Source organism: Styela clava, chromosome 12 (assembly GCF_964204865.1).
Source record: "Styela clava chromosome 12, kaStyClav1.hap1.2, whole genome shotgun sequence".
NCBI lineage: Eukaryota > Metazoa > Chordata > Ascidiacea > Stolidobranchia > Styelidae > Styela > Styela clava.
In genome coordinates this window covers 4,337,560-4,365,218 of record NC_135261.1, presented here as the reverse complement: position 1 = coordinate 4,365,218, position 27,659 = coordinate 4,337,560, and the positions used below count along the sequence as shown (strand labels likewise).

General features: G+C 35.9%; 2 protein-coding genes across 2 annotated transcripts; both read right to left on the bottom strand.

The window, feature by feature from the left end:
• Positions 1–1,819: 1,819 nt before the first annotated feature.
• LOC120330306 (uncharacterized) lies at positions 1,820–4,294 on the bottom strand. Its single transcript, XM_039397194.2, has 4 exons — positions 3,957–4,294; positions 3,231–3,404; positions 2,854–2,947; positions 1,820–2,250 (listed from the first exon to the last, which is right to left on the bottom strand). The coding sequence occupies exons 1-4, from the start codon at positions 4,239–4,241 to the stop codon at positions 2,183–2,185; spliced, it is 621 nt and encodes a 206-aa protein (XP_039253128.2). The 5' UTR covers positions 4,242–4,294; the 3' UTR covers positions 1,820–2,182.
• A 3,613-nt stretch (positions 4,295–7,907) lies between these two features.
• LOC120329642 (MAGUK p55 subfamily member 2-like) lies at positions 7,908–25,242 on the bottom strand. The gene is made up of 15 exons (XM_078118561.1): positions 25,086–25,242; positions 22,736–22,857; positions 21,286–21,435; positions 20,621–20,723; positions 20,171–20,244; positions 19,724–19,814; positions 18,667–18,803; positions 17,165–17,296; positions 16,384–16,498; positions 15,540–15,637; positions 14,740–14,866; positions 14,323–14,373; positions 13,545–13,639; positions 13,013–13,102; positions 7,908–12,406 (listed from the first exon to the last, which is right to left on the bottom strand). The coding sequence occupies exons 1-15, from the start codon at positions 25,123–25,125 to the stop codon at positions 12,245–12,247; spliced, it is 1,587 nt and encodes a 528-aa protein (XP_077974687.1). The 5' UTR covers positions 25,126–25,242; the 3' UTR covers positions 7,908–12,244.
• Positions 25,243–27,659: the final 2,417 nt, after the last annotated feature.

The following is a 27,659-nucleotide window of genomic DNA, read 5'->3' as shown; positions in this document are numbered from 1 at the left end:
TCAAATAAAATAAAATGCAGTCAGCTAATAAACATTTCTACTTCATCTTCGTGAAAATTAGTTACTTCCATATTGGTGCACACACTTCTGGTCGCCATTTAATTTACTTCAGATGTCATAGTAATGCAGGGAAAGAGTGTTGTTTTCCACTCGGGAAAGCAAACCAGAATCATCAATAAGTTAATAAATAATGTAGTCTCCATACTTATACTTGCAATGGAATTTCCAACAATGATAACTAAAATAGAAGCAGCAGTATCACTTGCACAGCATACCACAGTTGTGTACAATGCCCTTTTAAGTACCGGAGTTAAATCATCGACTCCGTCACCACCGATGTCTCTCTGATGACGCTGCAATGGATAAATGAACAATCCCAGCATCATGAATTGCATTACAACAGACGAAACGCCGAATATCAGCCACGGAATTTGCATTGGTATTTTTGATCCTACCGCAAGGCATCCGTGTTGTGTAACTTTGATTCGGTAACTAATAATAACGATTGAGCCATCACCGATTTGGATAGTCGCAGCTAGGAATATCACCAATATGCTCACGATGCGTGTAATGTAATTGGTCAAATGTTTGATCGCAGGAATGTTATAGATTACTCGATGTCTCAGCCATACAGTCAAATAGCTGATAAAAAGTGCAAGGAAAGTTGAGAAAATGGTCCAGCTAAAGAGGATATGACAGTATTCTGGATGGTAAACATCGACTATGACTCTCAATAGCGAACCAGTCAGAAATTTAAGGTTGCAAATAATGGCCAAAGTTAATCGTGTTACTTTTATCAATCCGCCAATACGTTTGCCAATACTTTTATTCCTGCCTATGCCAACTCCGTTCACGTACATTTCAATAATCATCATTATCATAATGTAGGTCATAGCTATTAAATATCCGGCTGAAATTGAAATTTTCAGCGACCAAATTGCCAAGTTGCCGCTTTTCAGCACCAAATCTTCGGGTTCTGTTCCCGAGTTATTTGTTGTGGAATTCATTTTCGTCTTCTTAATATTTTTTATATTGCCTGTCAGCCTTCTGAAAGGGAATAAAATTTTTATCTGGTTACAATATATATATATATATATGGCTTAGATGTACGTCAAATTATAATCTGATCATGCAATTTGATGAGCGATGAAAATTTATGATAATTTATTAAAGAAAAAAATCTCTACAACAACGTAGGATATCAAAAATGTGGTACTCCCGTAGTGTGTGTACCAGGTTAGGGTTAGGCCATAACTTTATTCCGATTTTCTTTATTTTAGTTCTATTGCGAGTTCGGGGACCGTGTTAGCCAAGTGAATATACATCCTGTTCATAGGTTTCAGACCCTTTATACTACTTGGTGTAAAATAGGCCAACAAAATTAGTTACCTCCATATTTTGATGCACACACTTCTGGAGCGCCGTAAATGTTACAGTGGTTCTACCTGTGGCGTACATGATGGCGCGGAGCCGTATGAAGCGTATACTGCACTATATATCACTCTGCGTTTGCAATCTCGTTACAATCTGTCAGTTCACCGATTGTTGATGAGACAATGGGTTAGGTACATTTGTTATTGAATTTTATGGAAGATCGGTGGTATCGCGCTAAGCGTTTGGAATACGCTCGTCACCGCACCTCTAATTAGTGGTTCCATTACATCTGAACCCACGTACATTTGAACCCATGACAATTGTATGTACATATATGTTGTACATATATGTTTATGGAAAATCCACGGTAAAATACACGACTTCATGTTAATTGGCCAAGTTCTCATTCGACACTTCTTTGTGATTCTTGGAAACATTCATCTCACAGACCCAGTTTCAGTATATTTAGATTTTAGGCCAGTCGTTCTCAAAGAGTGGGGAGCACCCCGCAAAGACAATTTTTGAGGGGGCGTAAAACTGCCCACCTTATTTTAGAATTTTGCTTGGTTCTAAAATTTTTCATTTATGTCATTATTTACATTTCATCCACGCATTTCAAACGTGTTTTTTAAATAAACATACTTTTGCCCTACTATCTGTTATTTTTAGCTTATTTTTAGCTAGTTATTTTAGAGGTGGAGCGCAAGAATTGACAAAGGGGGTGCGGCTCAAAAAGTTCAAGAACCACTGGTTCAGTCAGTTTATTATTTATATACACTTTTTTTCTCTTTTATGACCAATTGGTGTCTTAGTTTTCGTAGGCTGGAGGAAAGTTGTTGAGTTCTAGAGCTTCGCCGCTGCCGGTGCCTTTCCCCACTTCAATGCAAAAAAGAAAAATAATTTAATGACGTAATGAGTTGCAAAAATACCATGCATTTTGTTCGATCGCGTGTGTTTACTTGTATAACAAGTAATGGCACTTGCCTCATATTCATTCAATCGGGATAAGAGAAATTATGAGCCGTATGTATCGCCAAAAAACAAATTCAATATAAATGGTGATTGCCGGGACCGTCACAGGAGTGTTAATTTGCCAATAGGCGAGGCGGGTCCATGGCGTATACGGAAAATTTGCCGCAGGAAATCTCGTCGTAGGGTTAGGGTATGCTCTTAAATAACGAATCTTTTTTAAATAATAAGGTACTTCAAAAACATGTTTTACAGAAAAATGCTCTTGCGGCGGTTTTACTATGCGATGAAATTTCCTGCGGCGAGATTTGCTATGGCGAATTTCCCTAGAACCGGTTCATGGCAAGGTGTGTAACATAAAGTATATTATATTGTTATATAATTTATCTGTATAAACATTAAATTAAAAGTCTGCGTATCTTGTAGTAATAGCCACGGCCCCCATTGAAAGTCGTCAGTTATTGGCAACAAAATATTTGCCAGTATATAAGGCATAATGGGAATACATACTCCATCTTGTCCATTTCACTTGGCCGCAGAATAGAACATCCTGATTGTAAAGAACCATTTTCGGAGATAATTCATAACCGCTCACGTCCAATTCCTGTAGCAAGGTATAAAAAAGCATTATGTTAAAATCAAACTACTAGGGTTTTGTTTTTTATCAATTCGAAAAAACAGTCTGTTTTAAAACAAGGGCTAGTTTTAAATCTTTTTTTTTTTGTATTTTCATTGAAATACTCCCTGCATCGCCGTGAAACTAGGCCAAAATGTTGAGTTTATGTATTATGACATCCAAGTACAGTTTTAAGTTGAGTGAATTACAAATTTTAGCTACAAGAAAGATACATTATGCAACCCAACGTCATGACGTTGGTATGACCTACCCGTCCAATTACGCCTGTACGATATCCTTCAAATATTTCTGATAAAGCTCCAGCATTCATATCGCAGTCTTTCAGAATGAGATTTCTGACGCCAGGATTTTCCAGAATGCGACGTAATTTTCGGGCTGCTGCTGCATCTACATCAATACTGGCACTCAAATCGATATAACGAATCTAAAACGTGAATTTTTAGGATAAAGGATTATGCTAGTAGGTTTACGGGTATCTTAACTAGGAAGACATTGGCTGACAGCAGAGATACATTTTTTTGGATCGGCATTTAAGTTTACTATCCGCGATACTGGGCCTACAAGGCAGATTTAGACCATGATAAATAAATAAATAAAATTGTCCTACACGAAATTATCAACATTTTTTTAACTGCAATTTTGCGGCGAGACATAAATTTTTACAACTTTACCAAGACAATTTTTTACTATTCTTGAACAATTTACTGAAAAACTGGACGTTTTCTGGCTTACTACCAATAATCCTTCCATCAAATGAATCAACCGAGATGAAAATGCGCATTTTGTATAGCTTGGATAACTTAACAGTACAGCAAAGCAAGTCTGCGGAGAGATTCTTTAAGATATTGTTAGACATCGGTGGCTGTTTTTATTTGCTTTGTTTTTATTTTCATTTTCAAAATACTGCCACCCCGTCTAGCGCCCCAATTCACACAGTCATATAACTACGTTTGACGTCGTAAAAAATCGTACTTACCGGGGTAGCGTACCAACGGCGTTCGAGAATAGCATCCAGAACTTTGTTGAGCGATTGCGCAATAGGTAAAATTTTTGGCATGATGAGCCTCCGCAGGTTTCGGGTTATGCGGATTATTTTACAGACGTTATTTAGATCGTCTCCCTTCACTGTTGACTTTATTTGAATTTCGATGACATCTTCTGGTTCAATCAAAATGCATTTCACGTCCGGATTATCGCTGCACATAGCGTTGATGACATCACCGTCTATCACGAGATCCGGTACTGACTTGTTGTTACCCATTACGGATAGATTATTCTTATCTTTTTAAATATATATATATGTTAATTTAGTTTCAGACTAAATACATAAAAGTTTTTTTAACGCACAAGATTTCAATTTTTTCTCTCCGACAATCATAAGTTAGAAGGTTATACACAAAAACCAACGAGTACTGGATATGCAGATAACTGATTTGTTGATAACTGACATTTGTTTCGTAAAAATTTTCTTTATAGGACTAGCTCAGCGTAGTCTATATCGTATTTGACGAATGTACAGTACTGTATTCTTAAAACACACAACAGGCTGCATTAAACTGGTTCAATGCAATTTTGGGGGATATTTCTTTAAATTCACTCAAAATCAGACGCGATCGACTACTCGGGACGATGCGATCGACGTGTTGGCCCCTCTGCGCGGCGGTGTGCTAAGCGTTAGGAATACGCTCGCCACCGCACCCCTGATTACTCTGCGTGGGTTCGAATCCCATGCTGGGATAGTTATGTGCAAGAGGATGGCTGGACTCCTCGCCGCCGTAGGGTGGTACACGTAACCGCTCGTAGGTTGCGGCCTCCTCCACCATCAAGTACATGCTTCGGAAAAACAAATAACTAACTAATCTCATACCGGACGTGGAACTAAAATAAGGAAAATTGGAATGATATTATGGCCTAACCATAACCTTGTACACATACTATGTTCAGGTGCCCGCCATCTTGGTTCGCATACTACGGGAGCGCCGAATATTGTATACCTCAAGAACAAAACAAAACAGCAAAATCAAACATTGAAACCCCAAAAATCAATTCAACTTTGTAGTCTCATACAAAACTGAAGTTAACATAGACGATTCTATTTTTGTCACATCACAAGCGGAGCGTGTAGAAAATATATTATGGTTGGTTGCTCGCTAGACGGTGCTTGTATTTTCCTAAGATAGGCTGCCTAGTTTGAAATCATAAAAAAGACACTGCATATACACCGTTTCCGAATACATGTTTTGATATTGTATATATTCACAAATACAATTGAACAGTTTGAAGCGGGGTGAAAGCCAGACAGAAAATTCAAGTTACAATGCACGCAAGCAGCGGTGACCCAGGGCAGGGCAACTTTTTTGGACACGTTTATTGGACACGTTTAGTGGCCATAACGATCGTTTCAAAATTTTGTTGTTATTGTTATTTGTCTCCGTCTCCATTTTTAAAAAATCGCTTTTCTCTTCGAATACTGGACCAATTGCTTTGATATTTTCAGTGGTTAAAGATAAAATTTTTCTCCAGAAGGCTATTACTTTTTTTTTCGCTATGACGTCATCAAAATTATTGCCACTGGGTGGCGCTACGTGTTCATATATTTGAGCATAGCTCTCTTGTTCTACGTGGTATACCTTTTTCCATATTCATTTTTTTCGTATACCCCACAAATAACAAAGGTTATGTAATAACATAAAGTCGAGAAAAATTGTTTGGTAAAGTCATCACAGAACTCTTACTCTGGTCACATGATATCATAAGTGCTAAATTGACATAAAACACGTAGAAATTGACGTTTTTTTTTTTAACTATAGATTGTATTTAGAAATTCGCGAATATCATAGCCTTTTGCGTGTATCTCTCCGCCACTCATTTTTTTTCGCGTGGGTAGGCTACTGTACTTGCGAATTAGGAAATACTGATGTCGAATGTGAACTACATCTATTTCGAAAACTGGCTGTCGTGTGTAATATAAATTACAATAGTTCATCGAATATATACAATTATACACGTTTAAACAACTCGTAAAATAGCTTAGACGGGTGTAGCTTCGCGCAGATATATATTTTACAGGAAATGTCAATGACTGTTACGTACTGAATTTATTACACATCATTAAAACTCATATCAAATCGCGCTAGTTCATAATGTAGACAGAGTGTATACTATGTCAATTTCGGTAAAAATCCGTGAAAAAAACGCTTTAACATGCAGTTGAGGATGCCGTTTCAAGTTCGGGAAACGAATGACTTCAGCTACAAACACTTTCGAGGTATCATATCATCTTACGAGTCTCAAAATGCAATTTTTAAACAACAAAAGATGAATGTTGCCAGCACAAATGTGACACAGCAATGACCATTTTTACCACACAATGCGTATTAGGGACCTCCTGAAGTAAGGTCTTGGTGCAAATACTTCAGGAGGTCCCGTATTAGTATCTAAGGTTACACCACAATTTATATTTTCCATAACCTTGCACAAAATTAGCTTTCCCTTGTGAAGTTCTGGTTGCGCTCCTATTTTTATCCGTCGAATGGGGTTCGAAGGGAGCTGCCCACAATAGCGCAAACCGCAAAAGTTAGAAGCACTACGCTAGAATAAATGCATAATTGTCCATAGTCGTTTGTCACTTAAATATCGTTTTGTTCTGCGACTACTTTTTATGTCATTTCATCTTGTATTTCGCAATTTAGTGAAGTTTCGATTCTGGCAGTAAATTACGCCAGTAGACTTTTTTACTCGAGAATTACAACAGACGTATCCATGCTTCAGAAGAGGTCAAACTGATGCAATATTTCCGGATACGTATTTTCGTTTCCGAGGCGAATAAAGGCAAGATTAGCTTACAGTTGCAGGTTGACAAGACAAAAATGCATTATTGCATTGTCGTAACTTCGTCTATTGTCACTTCTATATTTAAGCTTAATTTTGTAGATATATATTGTATATATCTCAGGCACAGGTGAAATATAGTTCTACCCGGTGGTGGGATTCAAATTTTTTGTCAGCCGGTTCCATCAGACAAATGTCATATTTTCAGGCGGTTCTGTTACAAAAAGTCATGTAATGCTAACCGGTTCGCTGATCTCATAAAATTCCGTGAGACGATTCTATAGAACCGGTGCAAACCGGCTGAATCCCACTACTGGTTCTACCGAATGATGTGTCCTCCATTCAGGGTTTGGAAATATGGCCATCCTATTTAAACAGCATTTCATTTCACCATAAAAAGGAGAAGCTTTTTATATATCAGCTGCTTTTTGTGGGGAGTCTTGCTCGAGCCGAAAGCGGTCTTCATATATTTCTATTATGCCGACGGATTTGTAGGCGTATAAAAATGCGAGGATGTCATCTAAAATAATCATAATATGGCCTTTAATCAGCAAGGAATACTGAAACTTTAATTATTCAATTTCAGATAACTCTCATTATTATAATTTTTAAATATGGGACTTACGGCCTCGAAAGGCCATGATTCGGCCCTGGAGTCCATGCGACACGAATGAATAAACAAGGATATCGGTCGAAGACCGAAGACTTATCGATCGAAACTGCGGTTTCGATTCATGACTCTATAGTGACACCACGTGTCCCATCACTAATTAATTGATAACTCGCTAATTATACGACATAATTCATCCAAAACTGATAGGCTTCTGGTCCGAGATATGATGAATGCACATGCAAAATTTGGAGCAGATTCAACCACGCCTACGCGAGATATCGTGTGCATCTAACAGACAAATATCTATCAACATACTTATCGATCTAAAAATCGATAAGTAATGATTAGCACACCCTATCTGGACTGGATTGGTAAATGATCATTAAAACCCGGCACCTTTTTATTCTTAATACATATGAAAACCCTGGCCTTGCTGCTGGCTTCCAAAAGCCTTGACGCTATTTACACAAAAATAGAACTATTGCTCACAAGTACTGATTGTTATATCACAATGAAACAAAATAATCGTTGAACGAAAGGGACAACACAAACAATTATGAGGAAAAGTAATATGGCAGAGAAAATACAGCACCACTAATAATAAGTTCAAAAACACAATTCGGAAAGAGAGATAGATATAAGCCACTAGAGCAGGGGTAGGCAAAGCTCATTTGCAAGGGACGCATCCAAAAAGGCAGTAGCAAAGGCCAATATGAAAAGAACGGAAAGTAGTGACTGGAAGCATCTAGCGCTCATCAACAGTCTACACCTGAAAAAATTCCCTTGTTACAGAAGGGCGCATTGAAAAAAGTACTTAGTTTTTTCAAAAGACTGGACAAGTTACCTTTAATTAAAATTCAAAAGATACCAAATTATAGATTTCTAAAGAAATATATATCAGATGACAAGTAAAAAAATCAGCTGATCCAAATTTATTTGACAAGTAACCATATTTAGATAATTCCGCACATTGTATGTGATTGCGAGATATTTACACACTTTTTCCAAGAGCAGCGGGGGCACACAAAACACTTTGCGCGGGCCCCAGTTTGCCCATCCCTGCACAAGAGAGAAATTTTGTACAATATTCTAATCAAAAAGGGACCAAAAGCACTTTAAACAGAAAAAAGATTCATATAGAAAGTTGCGAAAACGGTACTCCTGGAGTATGCGTACCAAGATGGTGGATACCGGAACGTAGTACGTGTACCAGGTTAGGAATAGGCCATAATTTCAATCCAATTTCTCTTATTTCAGTTCTATTAGAACTTTGGAGACTAGCCAAGTGACTCCCATACTATTTGTACCTAAACTTATGGCCTAACTCTAACCTGGTACACATAATACGCTCCAGTGTCCGCCATCTTGGTAAGCATATTTCAGGAGTGAAGCAAAAAAAAGGCGTGTTCCAGTTTGAAACATGCAAACCATACGACATCAAATGGTCTGCTTATAGAAGGTGCCTACACTATGATATAAATGGAATAAAAGGTCATGGCTTATAGCTCACAATGACAAGAACTTTTCTTCTTATGTTTAATATACAAGAAAATAAGGTAACTTGAAAATTCATATAAGGAAATGGTCTATTCGGATATAAGTTACCATGATGTGACCCAGGTAAATAATTTGGGAGGAATAAAAAAAATTCAACCTAGCCCTTACAGTACTGGCTGGTATTGCTCTCCCGACAACTTCTATTTACAGATACAGATTTCTTTCAGAGGTATTTACCCATGGGTTCCCAAACTTTATTTTTAACACATAGCGCTAAATTTTTTTTTTGTCAAAAAAATTAAACAGTACAAAATGAACAAATATGATGAAAAATTTATAGAGAATTGGACTTTCATGCCAGATCCAAAATTAAAGGGCGGAAATGGTTGAATCAAAGTGACAATCAAAAATATGAGTTATCCTTTAAGAAAGCTTTTTCTATTCATTCCATCTTCACCCTCCTTTTCATGGACCCCTCAAGAAAACTATTTCTTGGAGTCCACGGAGTTTGAGAACCCTTGTATTAGCTTATTATATCAACTCCAAGCAAACCAGTGGATGCCTAAAAATCTACTCTTTGATTGTTTAGTTCGGGGGTGTGCAACTTTTCGGCCAAATGCAATCCACAAGGAAAAACAAGTTTGTGCGACCCACATTAGCCTATGTGAAATGAAGATGCGGCCCTTGGTTTCACTTAGTTATTCGTAAATGGCACTCCTGTATTAAAGGTTGAACACACCTGATTTAGTTGAAAGCTATCAAGACCTACTTTTTTATACAAATGAGTTAAAAAATTATTGCAATGACATGACATTGTTGTACTACTATTAAACATCTTTCTCGGCTTATTTTGAAGCACTGAGAAACTCAAATGGATTTCGAACTTATTTACAAATACATAGGCAAGATTTAATCAATTATTTAAATAAAATGAATTAATAGGAAATGATAGTTAGCAGCAAACATAAGGAATTCAGCATTAGCTTTAATTTTTTAAGGATCACAATCCTCCTGTTTCGGTATAATTATAATGCTTCATATATCACTGAAGTCAGAATTTTTCTACGCATGACACCTTTATCAACTGAAAAGATTAAAAGATAAGGTAAATTCACACCCAGAAAATGATAATTACAAAGTTCTTTTTAATCCCTCACACATGAAACTTTTCGGTCAATATTTACATCATAGGTAAAGTATGGATGAGTATTCATTGAACATATTTATGGTCCAGATTAAATAGGCAACAATTTTCTGTTACAAAAAAAAAGCTTAGTTTAAGACTCAAGTTAAAATAAATTGCACACAAATACCCAATCCTACGGACCACTAATCTAAATTGTTGTTAAATGCTCTTGTTGGCGAAAAAAAGCGCCTTTCCCTCACCTCCCTTCATTTTCTAAATTCCACTAGTTGAAGATTTGTGGTGTTTCACAAACTGCTATTATGACTTTTATGTTTTCAAATTTTCTCGTTTCCATCGTTTCACCCTAAATCTTACGTATATTATTAAACATGATCTAACTGCATGAAGTTTCGACATGATTGTTTTTAATGATCACATGACAAAGAATCATATGTTTAAATTAGCAAAATTACAGGGACTCAGAAGTAGAGAAGACTCATTTTTGAGAAAAATTATGGGCACTCACACAGAAGTCAAGGAGATTCATTTTTGGGCAAAGTTATGGGCACTCAGTCAAAAGTAAAGGAGACTCATCCTAGAGGTAGAGGAGATTCATGGCACTCACTCAAAAGTGAAGGAGATTCATTTTTGAGCAAAGTTATGGGCACTAACTCAGAAGTAAAGGAGATTCATGGCACTCACTCAAAAGTAAAGGAGATTCATTTTTGAGCAAAGTTATGGGCACTCACTCAGAAGTAAAAGAGATTCATTTTTGAGGCATGTTATTTGCACTCACTCAGAAGTAAAGGGAACTCATTTTTGAGCCAATTTATGAGCACTCACTCAGAAGTAAGTAAAAGAGATTCATTTTTAAAGCATGTTATTTGCACTCACTCAGAAGTAAAGGAGACTCATTTTTGACCAAATTATTATTGGCCCTTACTCAGAAGTGAAGGAAACTTTATGGGCAATCACTCAGAAGTAAAAAAGATTCATTTTTGAGGCATGTTATTTGCACTCATTCAGAAGTTAAGGAGATTCCTTTTTTAGCAAAGTTATAGGAACTTACTCAGAAGTAAAGGAGATTCATTTTTGAGCAAAGTTATGGGCAATCACCCAGAAGTAAAGGAGACATGACGTTGTTGCCACTAACAAATTTTCTTCATTCAAGCCTATACACTTATGCATGACTCTTTCGCCCACTTCCTTGTTACGGTAGAAAAGAAGACTTGTAAATATGACACACAGTCCCTACTCTAGTTAGTATCATATATTAGAATAACTAACAAATTGATCATTTCAGAGCCGTACCTGGCATCGATGAAAGCAGTTTTACTAGAAATTGGTGGTGCTTTAGCAGCATTTGGGTAGAGATTTAACATATGGTTGATTGCAATTGCCAATAACTAAAAAACGAACCACTGGGACTTTTACAAACGATTGTTACAATCAATATTAAAATGGCACTTTCTGAGAAGAAAACAAAATTCTGATAGAAATGACCATGTCTCAAACAATAGTGAACAAACAGTGGTTCTTGAAAAATTCAAGCAAAAAATGCTCATTAATTTATTCTGTTTTGCAGTATATAGCACTTGTCAGTTGTAATTTCTTCACCTGCCAAATGTTCTGTCTGGTAATTGTAATTAACATGGGAGGGGGTATGAAGGTTGAAGGCCTAACCCTCCACTCTTTCGAAAAGTCAAAAAAAAAAGAATTTCCTGTTTCATACATTGCAATTTTTGTAGCTTGGAACGCTTTTCAGACCCCCAATGCTCTTGGAAACCCACGTTTCATGGGGTGGGGGTGGGGGGATCGGGGTAAGAAGGTTGAGGGCCTAACCCTCCACTCTTTCGAAAAGTCAAAAAAAAAAGAATTTCCTGTTTCATACATTGCAATTTTTGAAACGCTTTTCAGACCCTCAACCTCGAGGCTCTTGGAAACCACGTTTTCCGGCCTCTAGTCGTACACCCTAGCTGATACGGTCTAACTTAAAAATTCCCTGCAACTGCCCTGGCAATTGCCGTAGAAAATTGAATCATGGGTGCGTCATAATTTGCAGTTTAATAAAATGGTGGTGTTTATAGACAGAAATTATTGTGCCCACATGCTAACGTCAAGGCGCATATTAGGCACAGTAGTATATAAAGTTTGCCGGCCATTGGCCTTCAATAAGGTTAACATTTTCCTCCCTAATTTAGTAAACCCAGCTTGTAGGCACCCACTGATGCTTAGTTTTAAGCTGGCCCAATTTTTCAATGATTTCTTCTGACAGTTGGTTAGTTGGAGCCATATCCAATGTGGTGTCGATATATCTGGAATAATGCCTTTCAATGTCTTCATTGGAATGATTGAATATCTGAAATATGAAGTGAAATTAAGTAACTTGGGAAACATAGAATCTAATACTTGCTTTTGAAAGTAATATTTATTGGATGACGATTTATATCATGCACTATGTAAGGAACTACTATATTTTAGAACAATGGTTCCCAAACTTTTGGAATTTTTCAAGTCTCGCGTTCCACCCCAAAAATTAACAAGCTAACAATAAGCTACAAATAACAGATAGTAAGGAGAAAGTATGTTTAATTTAAAAACCACACTGAAAATACTTGGATGGAACGTAAATAACCAAAATAAAGGGAAATATCAAATTTAACAAACGGTGCGCCCCACCGTTTAAAAACCACTATTTCAGAAGGAATAAAATCTTTCTTGTTCAGTATTCTTGCCCAATTTATTACAATCTGGGTGAAGTGGTGGTCATAAGATAAGTTGAATAGATGTACTTGGGTTACTCAGTACTTTTTTATATGCATTTAATTCTGAACAATGATGGCGGAGCATAAGAAAAATCTGATCTTTGCCAGTCGAGCATTTATCAAGTATTATTGTGGCTTTTTGTGCAACCAGTCTTGGAACCGCATGGTACTGAACTCTAGTATAAACTACAAATACTTACATTTTCTTCAGGAGGAGACTCAAGATCTTCATTTGATTTTAAAAATACAACAAATGGCATGAACTCAGATGTCCTCAACAACTTGAGACACTGCGATTAAAAAAAAAACATAGGAACAAATTATGTTTTGTTTAAAACTTGGTATCATGCGTTGAGAACTTAAATAAAAATTCGGTGCTCCCGAAGCATGCGAACCAAGATGGCGGACATCGGAACGTAACATGGGTAACAGGTTAGGGTTAGGCCATAATTTTTTTCCAATTTTCCTTATTTTAGTCCTATTATCAGTTCGAAGACTAGCCAAGAGCCTCCCGTAGTATTTATACCTAAAATTATGGCCTAACCCTAACCTAGTACACATATTACATTCCGATGTCCGCCATCTTGGTTCGCATACTTCGGGAGCCCCAAAAATTCAGTATGTAAATGAGAATTGAGCAAGATTTCATGTCATTTATTGACTTCTTCTCTTTGAATAAAGAAAATCATATCCTATAAATTATGCAAGGCAGAAAAATTGTTTAACATCCACCTGTGGTGTTGCAGTCATGACACACGTTTTCCCTTCTTTTAAAATCTCTCTCGCAGCCGTTAACTGAGGATTATAGAAACTCTCAGATTGCTCACCTAAAAATCACAAAAGTTATATTCAGTGAGTAAAACACTCAGTCAAAAGTGATGAGGCACCACTGTGGGATAGCATTGAGTTATTATCAGCATGGGAGTGCAAAAATTGGTTGATGATTTCAATGGAAAAAGGTTGAGTAACACCGCACCTTGCTAATTGGCATAGACTTTTTCGACAGTAATCAGTATTTATTAGAAACAATAGAATGAAGAAACTTGAATACGGCATTTAAGCATTAAAGATGGTGCAAGAAACCAATACTGGTTAACGAACAGTGACACACAACACAGGCATAATTAAATGAATTAGAATGTGCATCTAGTATTAGCCTGACTTAAAAAATGGTCCCTTTTCTCTCCGATAGACCAAGAGTATTTTATATTTCTTTTATCTTGCATGTGTTTACCACAGAAGTCATAGTTAGAAAACTTGAATTTCTCTCATATCTACACCATAGGGTGAGGAGAAAATGCACTACATGTCTCAGGCGGCAGTTAGTGGAAAGAGTCGAAAACAAGCTTTCCAACGATACATGAGTGAATTTTCCGGCACGTTTGGACATTTTTAGGAGTGGTATAAAAAGTCGCTTAGGACAATCAGAAAGGAGCGTTAAAGGCTCGAGTCATTGCTTTAAACAATATTTTATATGAAGAGGAAAAAACAAAATAGGAATCTGACTTACTGTGTAACGTAGTTGAAGAACTGGACCCATTTGTAGTTGGAGGCTCAATAGCTGAAAATAGAAATAAAACTGTAGGCAATGTGCCCAAAGTCACGTTTGTAAGTAGATAGAGCTGGCAAATGTTAAAGTGCCAAAGAATTTATAGCCAACATTTTTTATCTAGGAATCAGAAGCAACAGGCAAAGTGAAATTATTTTAGAGCCAGGTAAAATTTTTGTCGACTAGGATTTTTCAATTTTCCAACAAAGTTGGGCGCTCCAGAAGTATGTGCACCAAGATGGCGCACAACCTGAACCCTAACCTGGTAACATACTATGTTCAGGATGTGCGCCATCTTGGTGCACATACTTCTGGAGCTCCCAAAGTTGAATGAAATGTTTTTATTGCTTATAGTTTCACTATTAGTATTTGACTTACTTTTCTCTGATTTTCCATAAACTTCTGGATTGCTGTCAATAATAGTTTGAGTTATTCCATCAGCGACTGTTCGACTTTGTATCAAAAGTACAAGCATTTTCCGTGAGAAAGGTGGAATGCAGGCAACCTAAATACACAAGTGCTGGTTAACGAATTCAATAAATACTTTGGACTAGAAACCAGGTAAAGGGCCATACCTTGCTATTTGGTAATGTTGTCTTATCATGACTGAATAAATACAAAATTTTGTTTTCAAATGTATTCTAATAATATGTACACTATGGGCATCAATGGTTGTGATTTATGACTGCAAAACCTACACCTCTTTCTACACAGCAAGTTCATTTTTAAGTCCATGAATCTCAAACATATAACTGTTGACTGTTCCCATATCCAACATGGACTGGTAACCTGAAGAGAGGCTGTAGTTCGTCATATGATTAAGCTGTGTTATCGGCTTTCCTTTCCCCAAGATAAAAATCTTGTCCAAATATATTCTAATATTTGATCCTTTACAGACATCAATGGGTGCTCCCGAAGTATGCGAACCAAGATGGCGGACATCGGAACGTAACATGGGTAACAGGTTAGGGTTAGGCGATAATGTTTTTCCAATTTTCCTTATTTTAGTCCTATTATCAGTTCGAAGACTAGCCAAGAGCCTCCCGTAGTATTTACACCTGAAATTATGGCCTAACCCTAACCTAGTACACATATTACATTCCGATGTCCGCCATCTTGGTTCGCATACTTCGGGAGCCCCCATCAATGGATGTAAATTTTAACTGCAAACTCCTCACCTCTTCATAAACAGCAATATCATGTTTATCAAAAGCAGCATTTTGTGAAGCATTGTACATTGTTCGCTTGGATTTCAATTTGCGAGATTTCTTCTTCTCTGAAAATAAAACCAGATTATATAAATTGGTTGATATAAAAAGCAGAAAGCATTCTTTAAATGTAATTAATGGCCTTCAAGATGCGGCTTGGTTCATATATAAATGTGAAACATGGTGCATCCACCCTCTCAAGCTGGCAGGTGTAGCCTACGGCTTGAAGTGTTAGACTAAACCGTGTTGGCATCGTAGGTTCCGTATCCCGGGTCAGATCCCAGTATGCTGAACCGCAAAGATTTCGGGCCTTCTAAAATAATAGCTCCTTAGATAGCAGTGGATGCCTGTGCAGGGCCTTGTAACGAAACAGCGTTCGTTGATGAGCATCTGATAACAAAACTGGATTACTGGAGCTAAGTTTGTTAAATGTTACAGCAGTGTTAGTTACATTGGAGTGTTTTTTACAAGCAGTCAATTTGACTTTTATCGTCTGAACAAAATGACACAAACTCAAACTGTCTAATCGTAAAAAATATTTGGCTCGAGATATATAATAGATATATAATTTACTAAGCAATAACTAGAAATAAGAAATGCTAATTCTAAAATAGCACTCTTTTTTGAGAATCTTTCCAACTATCCGAGCTCCACAAAGAAAATGCCAAAAAACTGTGCAGCAAGATTCTTGTATCACTCACGATAGTTATCTTCACTCTTGCTACAGCATCTTTGCATTATTCGCATACAAATCCGCCGGCACAAAAGCTTAAAAGAGGATAATTAGTTAGTCCCGCAGAAATCAGATCATTACCTGTTAATGTGTTCATTTTAATTTCCTTCAGTGCTCTTCTTTTTTCTTCAAATGATAAACTAGGAATTAAACCTGCTCTTCCACGAGCTTCCCCCTTGTTGTTTACCCTTTGAGCCTACAGAAGGTCAAGAAAATCTTCGAATTAAATATGTTTTATGGGACAATGATTGACAAGCAGCCAGGTTTCTAAGTCACACTATATTAAGTAACTCGAAGCCTCGAATATTTTATATAATGAGAATTAGGTATGTAGGGTGAGACAAAAACATCCCACATTTCAAAATTCTTTATGGATTAAAAAATGGAATATGGAAATTTGTTAGCCTCACCCTGCTTAATAATGGCATTAAGAGCTTTTATTAAAATTTAAGGTTTACTCTAGAGCTGCTCAGGCACTATGTAGTGTTCATGGTTTGATGGACATTAATTGAATGATTTAGTCCTGCGCGATATAAATGCGCAAATATACAGTCAAGGAGAACAGAAGGACATTACCAATCATTAACGACGTGACTGCATGATGCTGGTTCTAATTTATGGTGTTATTCGCTGTTCGATAAAGTTGCATACCGAATTGAAGCAGTAAAAGCTTCTTATTTTGCGGCAAATTATGTGTGTTGCTTTGGGGAAAGGTTAGCAAAATAAGGAACTAAAGATAGAAGCGAGAGACAACACACGTATTTATCAATTTGCCAAACCAAGTATTTACTTGAGTTAGATGCTGTGCAGAATTTGAAAAATTCATGATTTTGTTTAAATTATTTTCCTTATACATTCTTACCTGCCACCAGTCTGAATCTTTTTGATCTACAACTTGAAGAATATCTCCTTTTTTAAAACTTAATCCGGCTTCAGCACATGGAGACTGATCATCTTCTTTCGGATCATAATTAATATGGCATTTGATATAAAGCTAAAAGCAAGAAAAATGATTTAATTTTCAATTATGTATAATTTTAAAAAGATCAGCAGACAAGAGATAAATATAGACAAGAGATACATTTTTAAAATAAGTTTTTAAACAGGTTTTTAAAATAATTTTTACAAAGAAAGGTGGTGTTCAATCGCTAATTAAGAAGTGAAGGAAAGTCATTTCTGAGTAAACTCACTGCTATGAACGACAACAGCTACTAAACTAACCAGTATAATAGCGGAGAATTACATGCTATCAAATGACAATTGATGCAAGATTTTTTACGTTAGAGTCCCAAAGTTTAAAGATGGATTTTTATTAAAAGAGTTTTCTCAAAAAAAGGTCAAGCGCAGTGGCTCAGAAGCAAATTGAAGAACCATAGATATAATATCTCTAAGAAGTTACTAAAACTATATAGAAATATCATGGTTCCGTATATGTAAGTTAACACAGTGGAAGCTACTTTTCCTAAATCATTATTGTGCGATGGTGAAAAAATATATTGTTGGGTGGTGATAGTGAAAGTATTCTAAGTCCAGCCAAATTTGGAATTTATTAAATACAGGAAAATTCAGAAAAAAAATATAACAAGTAGTTTCAGGAAACCGTTAAACCCAAGATTTATCAGCATATGAGAAAACATTAGCACTGAGTTAGCCAGGGCAGTAGGGCACACATGATTTTTTAAAGTAAAATATTTTTGTCGGAGGTGCATGCATAGGCGCTATAAAACTCTCAAAGATGTTGTTTGTTTGATTTGTTTATTTTTCACACCAAACAGTAGCAAGTACCTGCTATAAAATAAGTAGTCAATGTATATTTAATTAACCAGTTGTGATAGACTGCTGTGTTTACATTGTACACAATATAGTACAATGGGTTTGCTAGTTAGGCATTTGCTATTTCCCTGAAATTAAGACCTAGCCTAAATTTTGAAAATGATTTTAATATAAGCCCTTCCTTTAATAAAATAAGACCTGGTGGATAAAGACCCTGTCTTATTTTTGGGGTAACACGGTACAACCCTCTGCATTGACCCCCTTAAAACGACGTTAAAAAGGTGAATTTATGAAAATTCGCATATAAGCAGACCCTACAAATTGTCATTTGCACAAATTGTCAATTGCACATATCACAGCAAATGGTTGCATAAGAGAATTACAAGCCTAATTTTTAGTGCAATCTGGCAATTTTTTTTCACTTTCAAACTTGGCTTATATGAAAGGATTTATGCTATTTTATCGAGCAGGGGTTTCAGGAGCCTCCTAAATGTTTCATTAGAATTCCGCTCATCCAAAATGGTTGAAAACCACTGCCATAAAGCGATATTCACTCTAAATAAGAAACATTCATAACAAATAAATTGTCACCAGTTTAGGAGGTAAATTTTCTTCATAACTTGGTAATATTTTGAAGACAACGAGGCCTGATGTTTTTAATAAATATTCCTGCAATTTCTTCGGATCACCACCGAGAGAATTCCCGTTTACCTCCATAATGATGTCATCTTAAAAATAAATGTACAGTCAAGTTTGTTCCGGGGATGTACGAAACGAATCGAAAAATCCGGAATGAAGGAGCTCCAGAAGTGTGTGTACCAATATGGAGGTTTTTAATTTTGTTCGCCTACTTAACATCAAGTTGTGTGAAACGACGGAAACCTATGGGCAGGAGGATATTCACTTGACTAACACAGACAGTCACCGAACTTGTAATAGAACTAAAATAAGAAAAATCGGGATAAAATTATGCCCTAACTCTAACACTACGAAAGTACCGGAATTAATTATATGCAGTATTCTAAATTTTTAATTTTATTAATAATTTAAAATAGTTGAAGTGCTTTATTCTAATATTAGAACCTGGGCTTATTTAAAATCTGGATTCAGATAGTTTATTACGTTTTAGTTCAATTTGAAGGGAAATCTCAGATCAGAGAGTTTCCCAGAATAGTTTATATGCTACCTAAGGCACAATTTGACAAGTCGATATGACATATGACTTACTTTGATGAAATAGTTTGAAACTTTGAATACACAGAATTGTGGTTTTAGAGTTTTTATCATGACATCACAGACTCCGAAGATTCAACTCCGGGCCATTATTCAGATTCTCTGTACATATCTAACACTAGTATCATCACATCCCTAGTGAAAACATTCTTTTCCTCTTCCATAGTTAGAGAAAGGGTACCCCCGAAGTATGTGAATCAAGATGGCAGACACAGGAATATAGTAATTGTACCAGGTTAGGGTTACGACATAATTTCAGGTGCAAATACTACGGGAGTCACTTGGCCAGTCTCCCAACTCGTAATAGAACTGAAAGAGAAAAATTAGAACAAAATTATGGCCTAACCCTAACCTGGTACCAGAGAAAGAACTAATAGAAATATCAAGTTACACAAAACTTTCAAAATTATCTTACCGACATGTAGAAGGCCTTTCTTTTCAATTTCACTTCCATGTAATATTCTTGCTATTTTCAATTCATTTCCTTCCTTTGCAACTGTTAAACCCTGAAAAATATGGATCAGTGTGATGGTTGAAATAAATACAGGTAAATATTACAGGTCCGAATATCAAGACAATCACGAGATTGGAAGAGAGGGAGAGATTTAAAAATTCGTCAACCAGAAAACGAGCATTGAAACAATAAAATATACAACATACGTAAACTGATCCCATACCCAACATGGACTGGTAACCAGATAAGAGGCTAAAACCATATTATTAGGTCGTCTAATCGCCTTTTCTCTCCCCCAAGATAAATATGTAAATAAGAACCTAAGTCAAAAACTGTAACATGCATCCATAAACCACTTAAAAAATGCTTGTTCGTAAAGTTTTGAATTTTATTACAATAATAACTTACCAATGGTTCCCAAGACTTCTTGTATAATCCAACCATTCTTATTGCTCTTGGAATTTTAGTTTTCCTCTCTAGTCCTAAAAAATGTATAAACAATAAAGCAAAAGATAATGTGTATCAACACTTTTATATCAGAATAAGGTTTTTCCTGTCAGGCATTAATAATGGCATGGTACTGACCGACTCCCTGTCAGTGGTGGATACAGACTAAAGTTGATCATAACTCAAAATTTCATTCTATCACCCACTTTATTACCTAACTCGAGAACCAAGTAAGCAAGATATCGCTTTCCGTGTGTAAATTCAATTGTTTGTAAATCTTTGCATGTAAATTCTTCAAATGAGCAATTATTAAAATGGAAAAACCTTCTTTTTTATCCAGGGTGAAAGCAAAGATATTATGTTGTATGGGATCAGTTAAATAGGTTTGATGTTAAAGTAACTAGATCTTACCATCAAACTTATGATTTCCATTTGTATCAGTATTTGTTCCATGAAGTTGTTCGATATTAGTTTTGTTCTTGATGCCGACGTCATCTTGACATTTCAAAAGACTCTGAAAATTGAATAAAAATTTTGTTCATAAAAGAACCTCCTAGCTGTTCTTGTGATTGTAGTAACTTGTGGTGCTTCAAATATCGCACAAATTGGTAGTCAGTGGCTCGAAACGTCACGATATAATTCAGTCAGTAGTCAGTAGTTTATTTTTACACATGCCGAAAATACACAGCGAACCATGGCAACCGCCTTTTATTAGTAACAAATGAAAGGCTAGCTTGCCTGCCAGCTGTCGTAAGAACCGTTTTTTTTTGGCAGTACCTCATTCGGATGACATTACCAAACAATATTATTGGATTCAGGATTCGAACAGGGTTTTAAATCCACACTTGTTGTACTCTACAGTGACATGGTGCTGAAGCAAATTTTTACATAAAGCAGTATTACAGTAAAAAAAATCAATCAAAGGTAAACACAATTCTGGTGTATACAGTATGGTCGTTAAATCAAATATAAGTGAGATCCAATTTTATATATTTAAGAAGTATTCCAGTATTTGACAGCAGCTTTGCCGAGGGATAAGTCTTCTTTATTTCTTTCAGAATAAAAGTAAAACATACCGTAAAGTGTGGTTTGGTCAGAAGTATCTTCAATTGTTCATATAATTCATCTTCGGGCAATTCATTCACATATTCCGTGATTCTTTGAGATAAATCTAATGAATCTGTACGAATTGGTAGAATCTTCTTTTCTGCCATTGCTTTATGAGCCTGAAGAAGAGAAATAATCCTTCACACAAAATTTACTTGTGATCAAATCAATTTAAAAATCTAGTTATGATTGTATGATGATATGATTGCAACTATCATTATTAATGATTCAAGAGTCTTGTTGCACACTAACACAAATATATTTCTGTAACGTTTCTGTTTGTCTGAAGAAGTCTGACCTTGGTCAGACGAAACGTTACAGAAATACATTTGTGTTAGTGTGCAGCAAGACTCTTAAATCACTTAGGATAGTCATCTTTACTCTTGCTACAGCATCCTTGCATTGTATGCATACGAATCCGCCGGCACAAAAGCATAGAAGAAGGATGAGTAGTTAGTGTCGCAGAAACCAAATCATTAACGCATCACTATTGATGATATGATTATCTTAACCCTAACATTTTGACAGAAACACCATGTCCCCTTGTTTTTACAAATTTAATATTTTTTTTGAAGTATTATACTGGCAACTGGAATTTACAACAGAGCTTAAAACTAGCTTGAAATACCAACTACCCGAATTGCCAGAATGAAAGAAAACAACTAGCATTTGGGTGTATTTACTTTTCATACCCAACCTACACTTGTTTATAAAGTTTTTTTTAAAAAGTCTTATGCAAGTTTCGTGTTTTAATGACAATTATAAACTTTTCAGATTTTACAATCAAGTTGAAAAATATGCAGATTCTACAGCAGGTTGTTATCAAACATTGTGTATATAAGTGTATCACAATAGAACACTCTACTTTATCAAAGTTGAAGCTTTAACGTGAATAACTACATAGTTAGGAAAGCTACACCTTTGAGCTTATCAGATAACCGTGAATAAAAGAAAATATTTTTTTAATTTGGCATTCTGAATTCGATTTAAATATAGAATATGTTAGAGTGAAAGATTTTTTCAAATAGTCTATCCCTACATACACAAGTGCAGTTTTAAGCACTTTATGGCGTCTGGAGCTGCCACAAAACCACGGAAATTCCTATGGTCTAACCATAGCCGACTTTTTAGCCACCACAAACCAATGGAGTGAGGCGAGGTAACACGGCAGCAAATTGAAAGCCATGGCAGGTAAAATTGCACTGCCACAAACCAAGGCATGTAGGCTGTAATGGAAAGACTGCCCCTGATGGTGACAAACTTTGGGTAAGTTAGAACATTTTCTTTATGAATATAGTTTTGATGGATTCAGGGCTAGGTTTCAGGTTTAAGTAGATATAGATTTGCATGATAATTTGAAATCTGGTACATGACTTTGTAAATATATCGGTAATAACTGCGTCTCTACAAACACCTCACCTTTGCGAGAGATTGTACAACAGGATTATTTGCAAGTGCTTCAATCTCTTTTTCTTTATTTTCTTTTGATATTATATTGACCTCTTTCAACTCATCAATCCCGGAGAGAACATGCCTCACATCTGCCAAAATGTAAACGCTGTTTTAACAACAATACAAAATCATATTTTTTGTTTTAGAATCGATTTTTAAATAAACTTAAATGCAGAAATAGTAATGATAGCTCTATACAGCTATGTGAAAACAACCGAAATGTCATGAGAAGTATTCAAAATAGTATTGATAAACTGAGATCTTTTTTGTAAAGCCTCGTGTATGAAAAAGATACGATTTACACAAGGTATTCAGTATAAGTATAAGTTATAGGTATAAGTTTATTTCGACTCCATAATCAGCAATAGACGATAAAAAAAATAGATAAAAACAAAAGTAAAAGTAACTGATTATAGAATCGGGAAAGCGAACAAAACCTAGAGTAAGGTTTGAAACGTACAGATTTTAGATGGAAAGGTATTGATAAAAGAAGTAATACGTGTTCGCTCACCAAAATTCATCCCAGAAAAAAGGAATGTCGATAAAACGGCTTAATCATATGGCAAATCACGTTTTAAAGCATTTAACCAAATGATTGAATATAAAAGTGTAGCTATGTACCGTAAAAGCGCCTAACTTCGGACAGTTCCTAACTTCGGACAAAATTTTTGAACGGCCATATCTTGGCTAAAACGCGCCGTATATTGCTAATTTTAATTATTATAGGTTGCGCTGTTATATCTACATCTATTCTCATCTTTTTTAATGTTGCATAATTATTTTTTTGGTAAAAAAACGGAAATTTTGCCGAAAATTGACTGCCCGGCATTCAACGGCGCAGAGCGTCGCTCCTACTGAAGCTATCATCGTCAAAATACCATCATTCGGTAGAGGGCGACAACAATGTATATAATTTATTTGAGTGATCGCAAGATGTCGTACGAGATTCAAATAAAATCTAAAATTCTGAATTATAAATTCCGTAAGAATATTAAGATTTCACGCAGCGTCAAAAATTACGTCAACCTCACGTAGATTATTTTTCGCTCACTTCCGACACGACGTCACACTGCGTCGCGGAAATGAATTTTGACGCCAGACACAACGGAGCCAATATGACAATTTCCGTTAAGATAAAGACGGCGTTCCAATGTAATATTTTTGTATTTTGTTCGGTCATGTATGAATATATGCCAAAATTACATTAATGAAAATACATGTCACACTTAATCGATGACGTTAAAATCGAACATATAAAACTATGATAATTCCAACGTCCATATGGCACAGTGCACTAACTTAACCATTATTTTATGATTAGTAGTCGAAATGACAGTTATTGAATACGGCCTGGCTGAATTTTTTTCACTCGAAATTAAAAATAAATTTAATCTCCAACAAATAAACGGGACCTACATGTTTACAAGATTAAGTTGAATTTTAAATTAAACTTTACAATCGGATTTACCGTGTGTTTGATATAAATTATCATTTATAAAGATAACCGCGCACGATAAAAAAAAAGCTATCCGTCGAGAATATTAATACTTCAAAGACTTCGATAGAAGCCTGTTAAAATACTTCATTGTGGATTGAAACGGTTTGCATCAGATATATTTACGTATGCATTTTCTGATTAAAATGACTAACGTGTTATTATACTCATCTGAAGTATCGCAAATAACGAACGAAAGATTTAAACATAGGACGACGGAAGTTTCAAATAATGCATTTTGGTCGTGACGTCAATGTTACGTTACGACGACGATCGAACGTCTTATCTTCACGCAACGACGTGATTACGCCATCCGCATCGGAAGCCTCTTTCTCTCTGTGCGTCGCGGTTACGCAGTGAAGAAAATGACTGTCCGAAGTTAGGGCAGTGAAGGATAACGGTCAGATGGCAAGAAATATCGATTATTTCAATAGTAAAAATAGTCCAATTGAACCGAAATTTGCAGGGAATGTAAATTACCGCACGAATGTTTTACCGAGCACTTTTGGCACCTTTTGGACAATAAATGGCCAAGTTATTGACGAAAATATAGTAATTTTGTCCGAAGTTAGGCGCTTTTACGGTAGTAACTGCACAGAAACGATACGTGCCTTGATACTGAGATTAGCAATAGAAAAATCGGACAATCCCGATAACGTACCGCTATATCTCGGCTGGTGCCCGTAATATGTACAGTAACTAAAAATAGGTCTACGTGATTAACGTACCTTACCTCCAAGACAATAAGTGCTGTGTAATTTATACTGGTATTTAATTGTATTTTGGATGACAAAAATAATATTCTACCGGTATTTTACCAACCTGTAGTTTGGTCATGGCCATTTTCAATCTTGTCCGTCATTATGAAAGTACAATCCCGCAGATGTCAAAATCCCGACTGAATGCTTGAATGTGGCTGACCGGGTTCGGAATTTTTCTTCCGGGAATGGCTGACTAGCGAAAAGGGAAATACCCGAGTCAATAAATTAGTGATGTGTGACTGAAGGATTACTTTCGCTTGAAAATGGGTGAATGAAAAAAGAAGGGCAAGGAGAGAGAGAGAGAGAGTTTATTTCATTTCGTCAAACCAGGAAAACAATATACATACATATATAAATACCAAATAAACAGATGTTTTCGGTACACGGCTGGGAGGCAACGATACGACCTTTGGAGGTCATCAGAGTCGGTTGCCACCCAATTTAATTTAATGAAGGGGTTCATTGGGTGAGCGAACACGTACTACTTCTTTTATCAATACTTTTCCATCTAAAATCTGTACGCTTCAAATTTTACTTGAGGTTTTGTTTGCTTTCCCGATTCTATAATCAGTTACTTATATTTTTATTTTTTTTTATTTTTTTTTTATCGTCTTTTGCTGATTATGGAGTCGAAACAAGCTTATACTTAATTAAATAAGCATGAAAATTACAAGTTCGGTGTCAATATATTAATACTATTCATGTTTGTTTACTAAGTACAATATTTACATGTGTTTGCTATTTTCTATTATCAAAGCGAACCAATGGTATACCGTTCTTTCAACTAACGGAACTTGCCACATATTGAATTTGAATTGCAAAGATATAAAATTGTTCGGAACGAAATAAGTTGGAGCGTAGGTATTCAATGATACCAATTATTTGGGTAACTTGTATACTTAAAAACGAATGTATGTAAAACAGAACATGCAGGATTTTAAACAAGCAAACATGGGGGTTGTGTTATATTCTATTATACACATACAAGTGCAATAAATTCAGAAGCACGGGTCAGATTTATGGTGTAAGCCAGGGCTTCCGAAACTAGGGGCCGCGGCCCTCAAAGGGGCCGCAAAAAGAAGATCAAATTTATACAAAGTACTCTATCTGTTGTACTTTTAAAATTCAGGTTCGGTCTCATTTTCGGATTTTGCATTCATTTTCTCATTGCATATTTCATTTTCTCATTATTGCAAATGATGTGTTTATAAATCAAATTCATTTTACCATTTTATGTTGTTCACTTTGTGTTACGTAGGGTCTATTGTTGCGTAACAGAAGAGCTGCAATTTCGTAGGCTGCTCTTTATTCATTTGCTGAACCGAGATTATCGAACATGAGTGATTTTTTAGCATTTTAAAGAAAAACCAGGCAGGGATAAGAAATAAATGTTAACCTTTGCCTTTATTCATTAGGCCTACATGTTTATAAAACTTAAAAGGCATAAAGTACACATTAACGACGACAAATTTTTTATTTTTTTTTGAGGCAGCATATTTTTTGTGTAGGTGCTCCGTGAGTTTCCCTGATAATTTAGCGTCGCACAAACCGCTGCCTTATGCTAAATTTGATCAATAAGAGCGAGTAACAATTCCGGATAAGAACCATGCCGTCGGTTGCCAGACATCGTAATTCATCATTTAGGCCTGAATAAACAAACATTGAGCCACGGCTGGACTTCTTATGCATCAAAAAGCATTCGCACCCATTAACCTGAGTAAATATGTGCTTGTTTTTGTTATTGAGTAGGCCTACTAAAAGTTGAGAATTAGCTGTGTCAATAAAATAATAAAAATGCATATTTCGAACTGTTTAGCATTACGTGAACAAGGGCCGCGAAAAATTTTAATTTATGAAAAGGGGCCGCGATCTCAAAAGTTTGGGAAGCCCTGGTGTAAGCAATACGCTTTTTGCTGGTCAAAGCCAAGCATGCAAATATTTCAGTAAATTGTAGACTTCGTATAAATGTATAATTAAAGATTCAATATAATCAATACAATCGATCTCGAAATATCAATCAAGTGAATGAAAAAACACACAGTTGGTTTTATATAGGAACAAATAAAATGCAACATTTTATAACACCATTTAAAATGATTTTGGACACTTTGAGTATAAACATTAAATAGAAGTGTTTTTACACAAAACTTGAACATTTATTAGTCCAGGCCAGCGTTTCCCAAACTGTGTTCCGCGGAACACTAGTGTTGTGCCAGCATCTTCCGAGTGTTCCGTGGAAAAGGGAACAAAATTACTAGATTGGTCGCCATGGTTATCTTTTTGGTTTTGTTATAGGCAAAAACAGTACAGTAAACGCAACTTTTGGGAACCTGCATTACACCATTTTTCTTTATCAAGTTTACCCCATTTTTTGGTGTTCCGGGAGACTAGATAAAAAGCAAAAGTGTTCCGTGATCAAACAAGTTTGGGAAACGCTGGTCCAGGCCATTCATACAATTTTTTTCAGTAATTAGTAATTGTTGGATTAATTTATCAAAGATTGAACAAGGAGCTCAATGAAGAAGTATTGACATATGATTACCAAATCAAGGGTTGATGGGAAAGAGCTAATAGGTTGGCATAGTAACTTTATAACAGAATGTAACATTTCATAACACAATTTAGGAGGAAAATT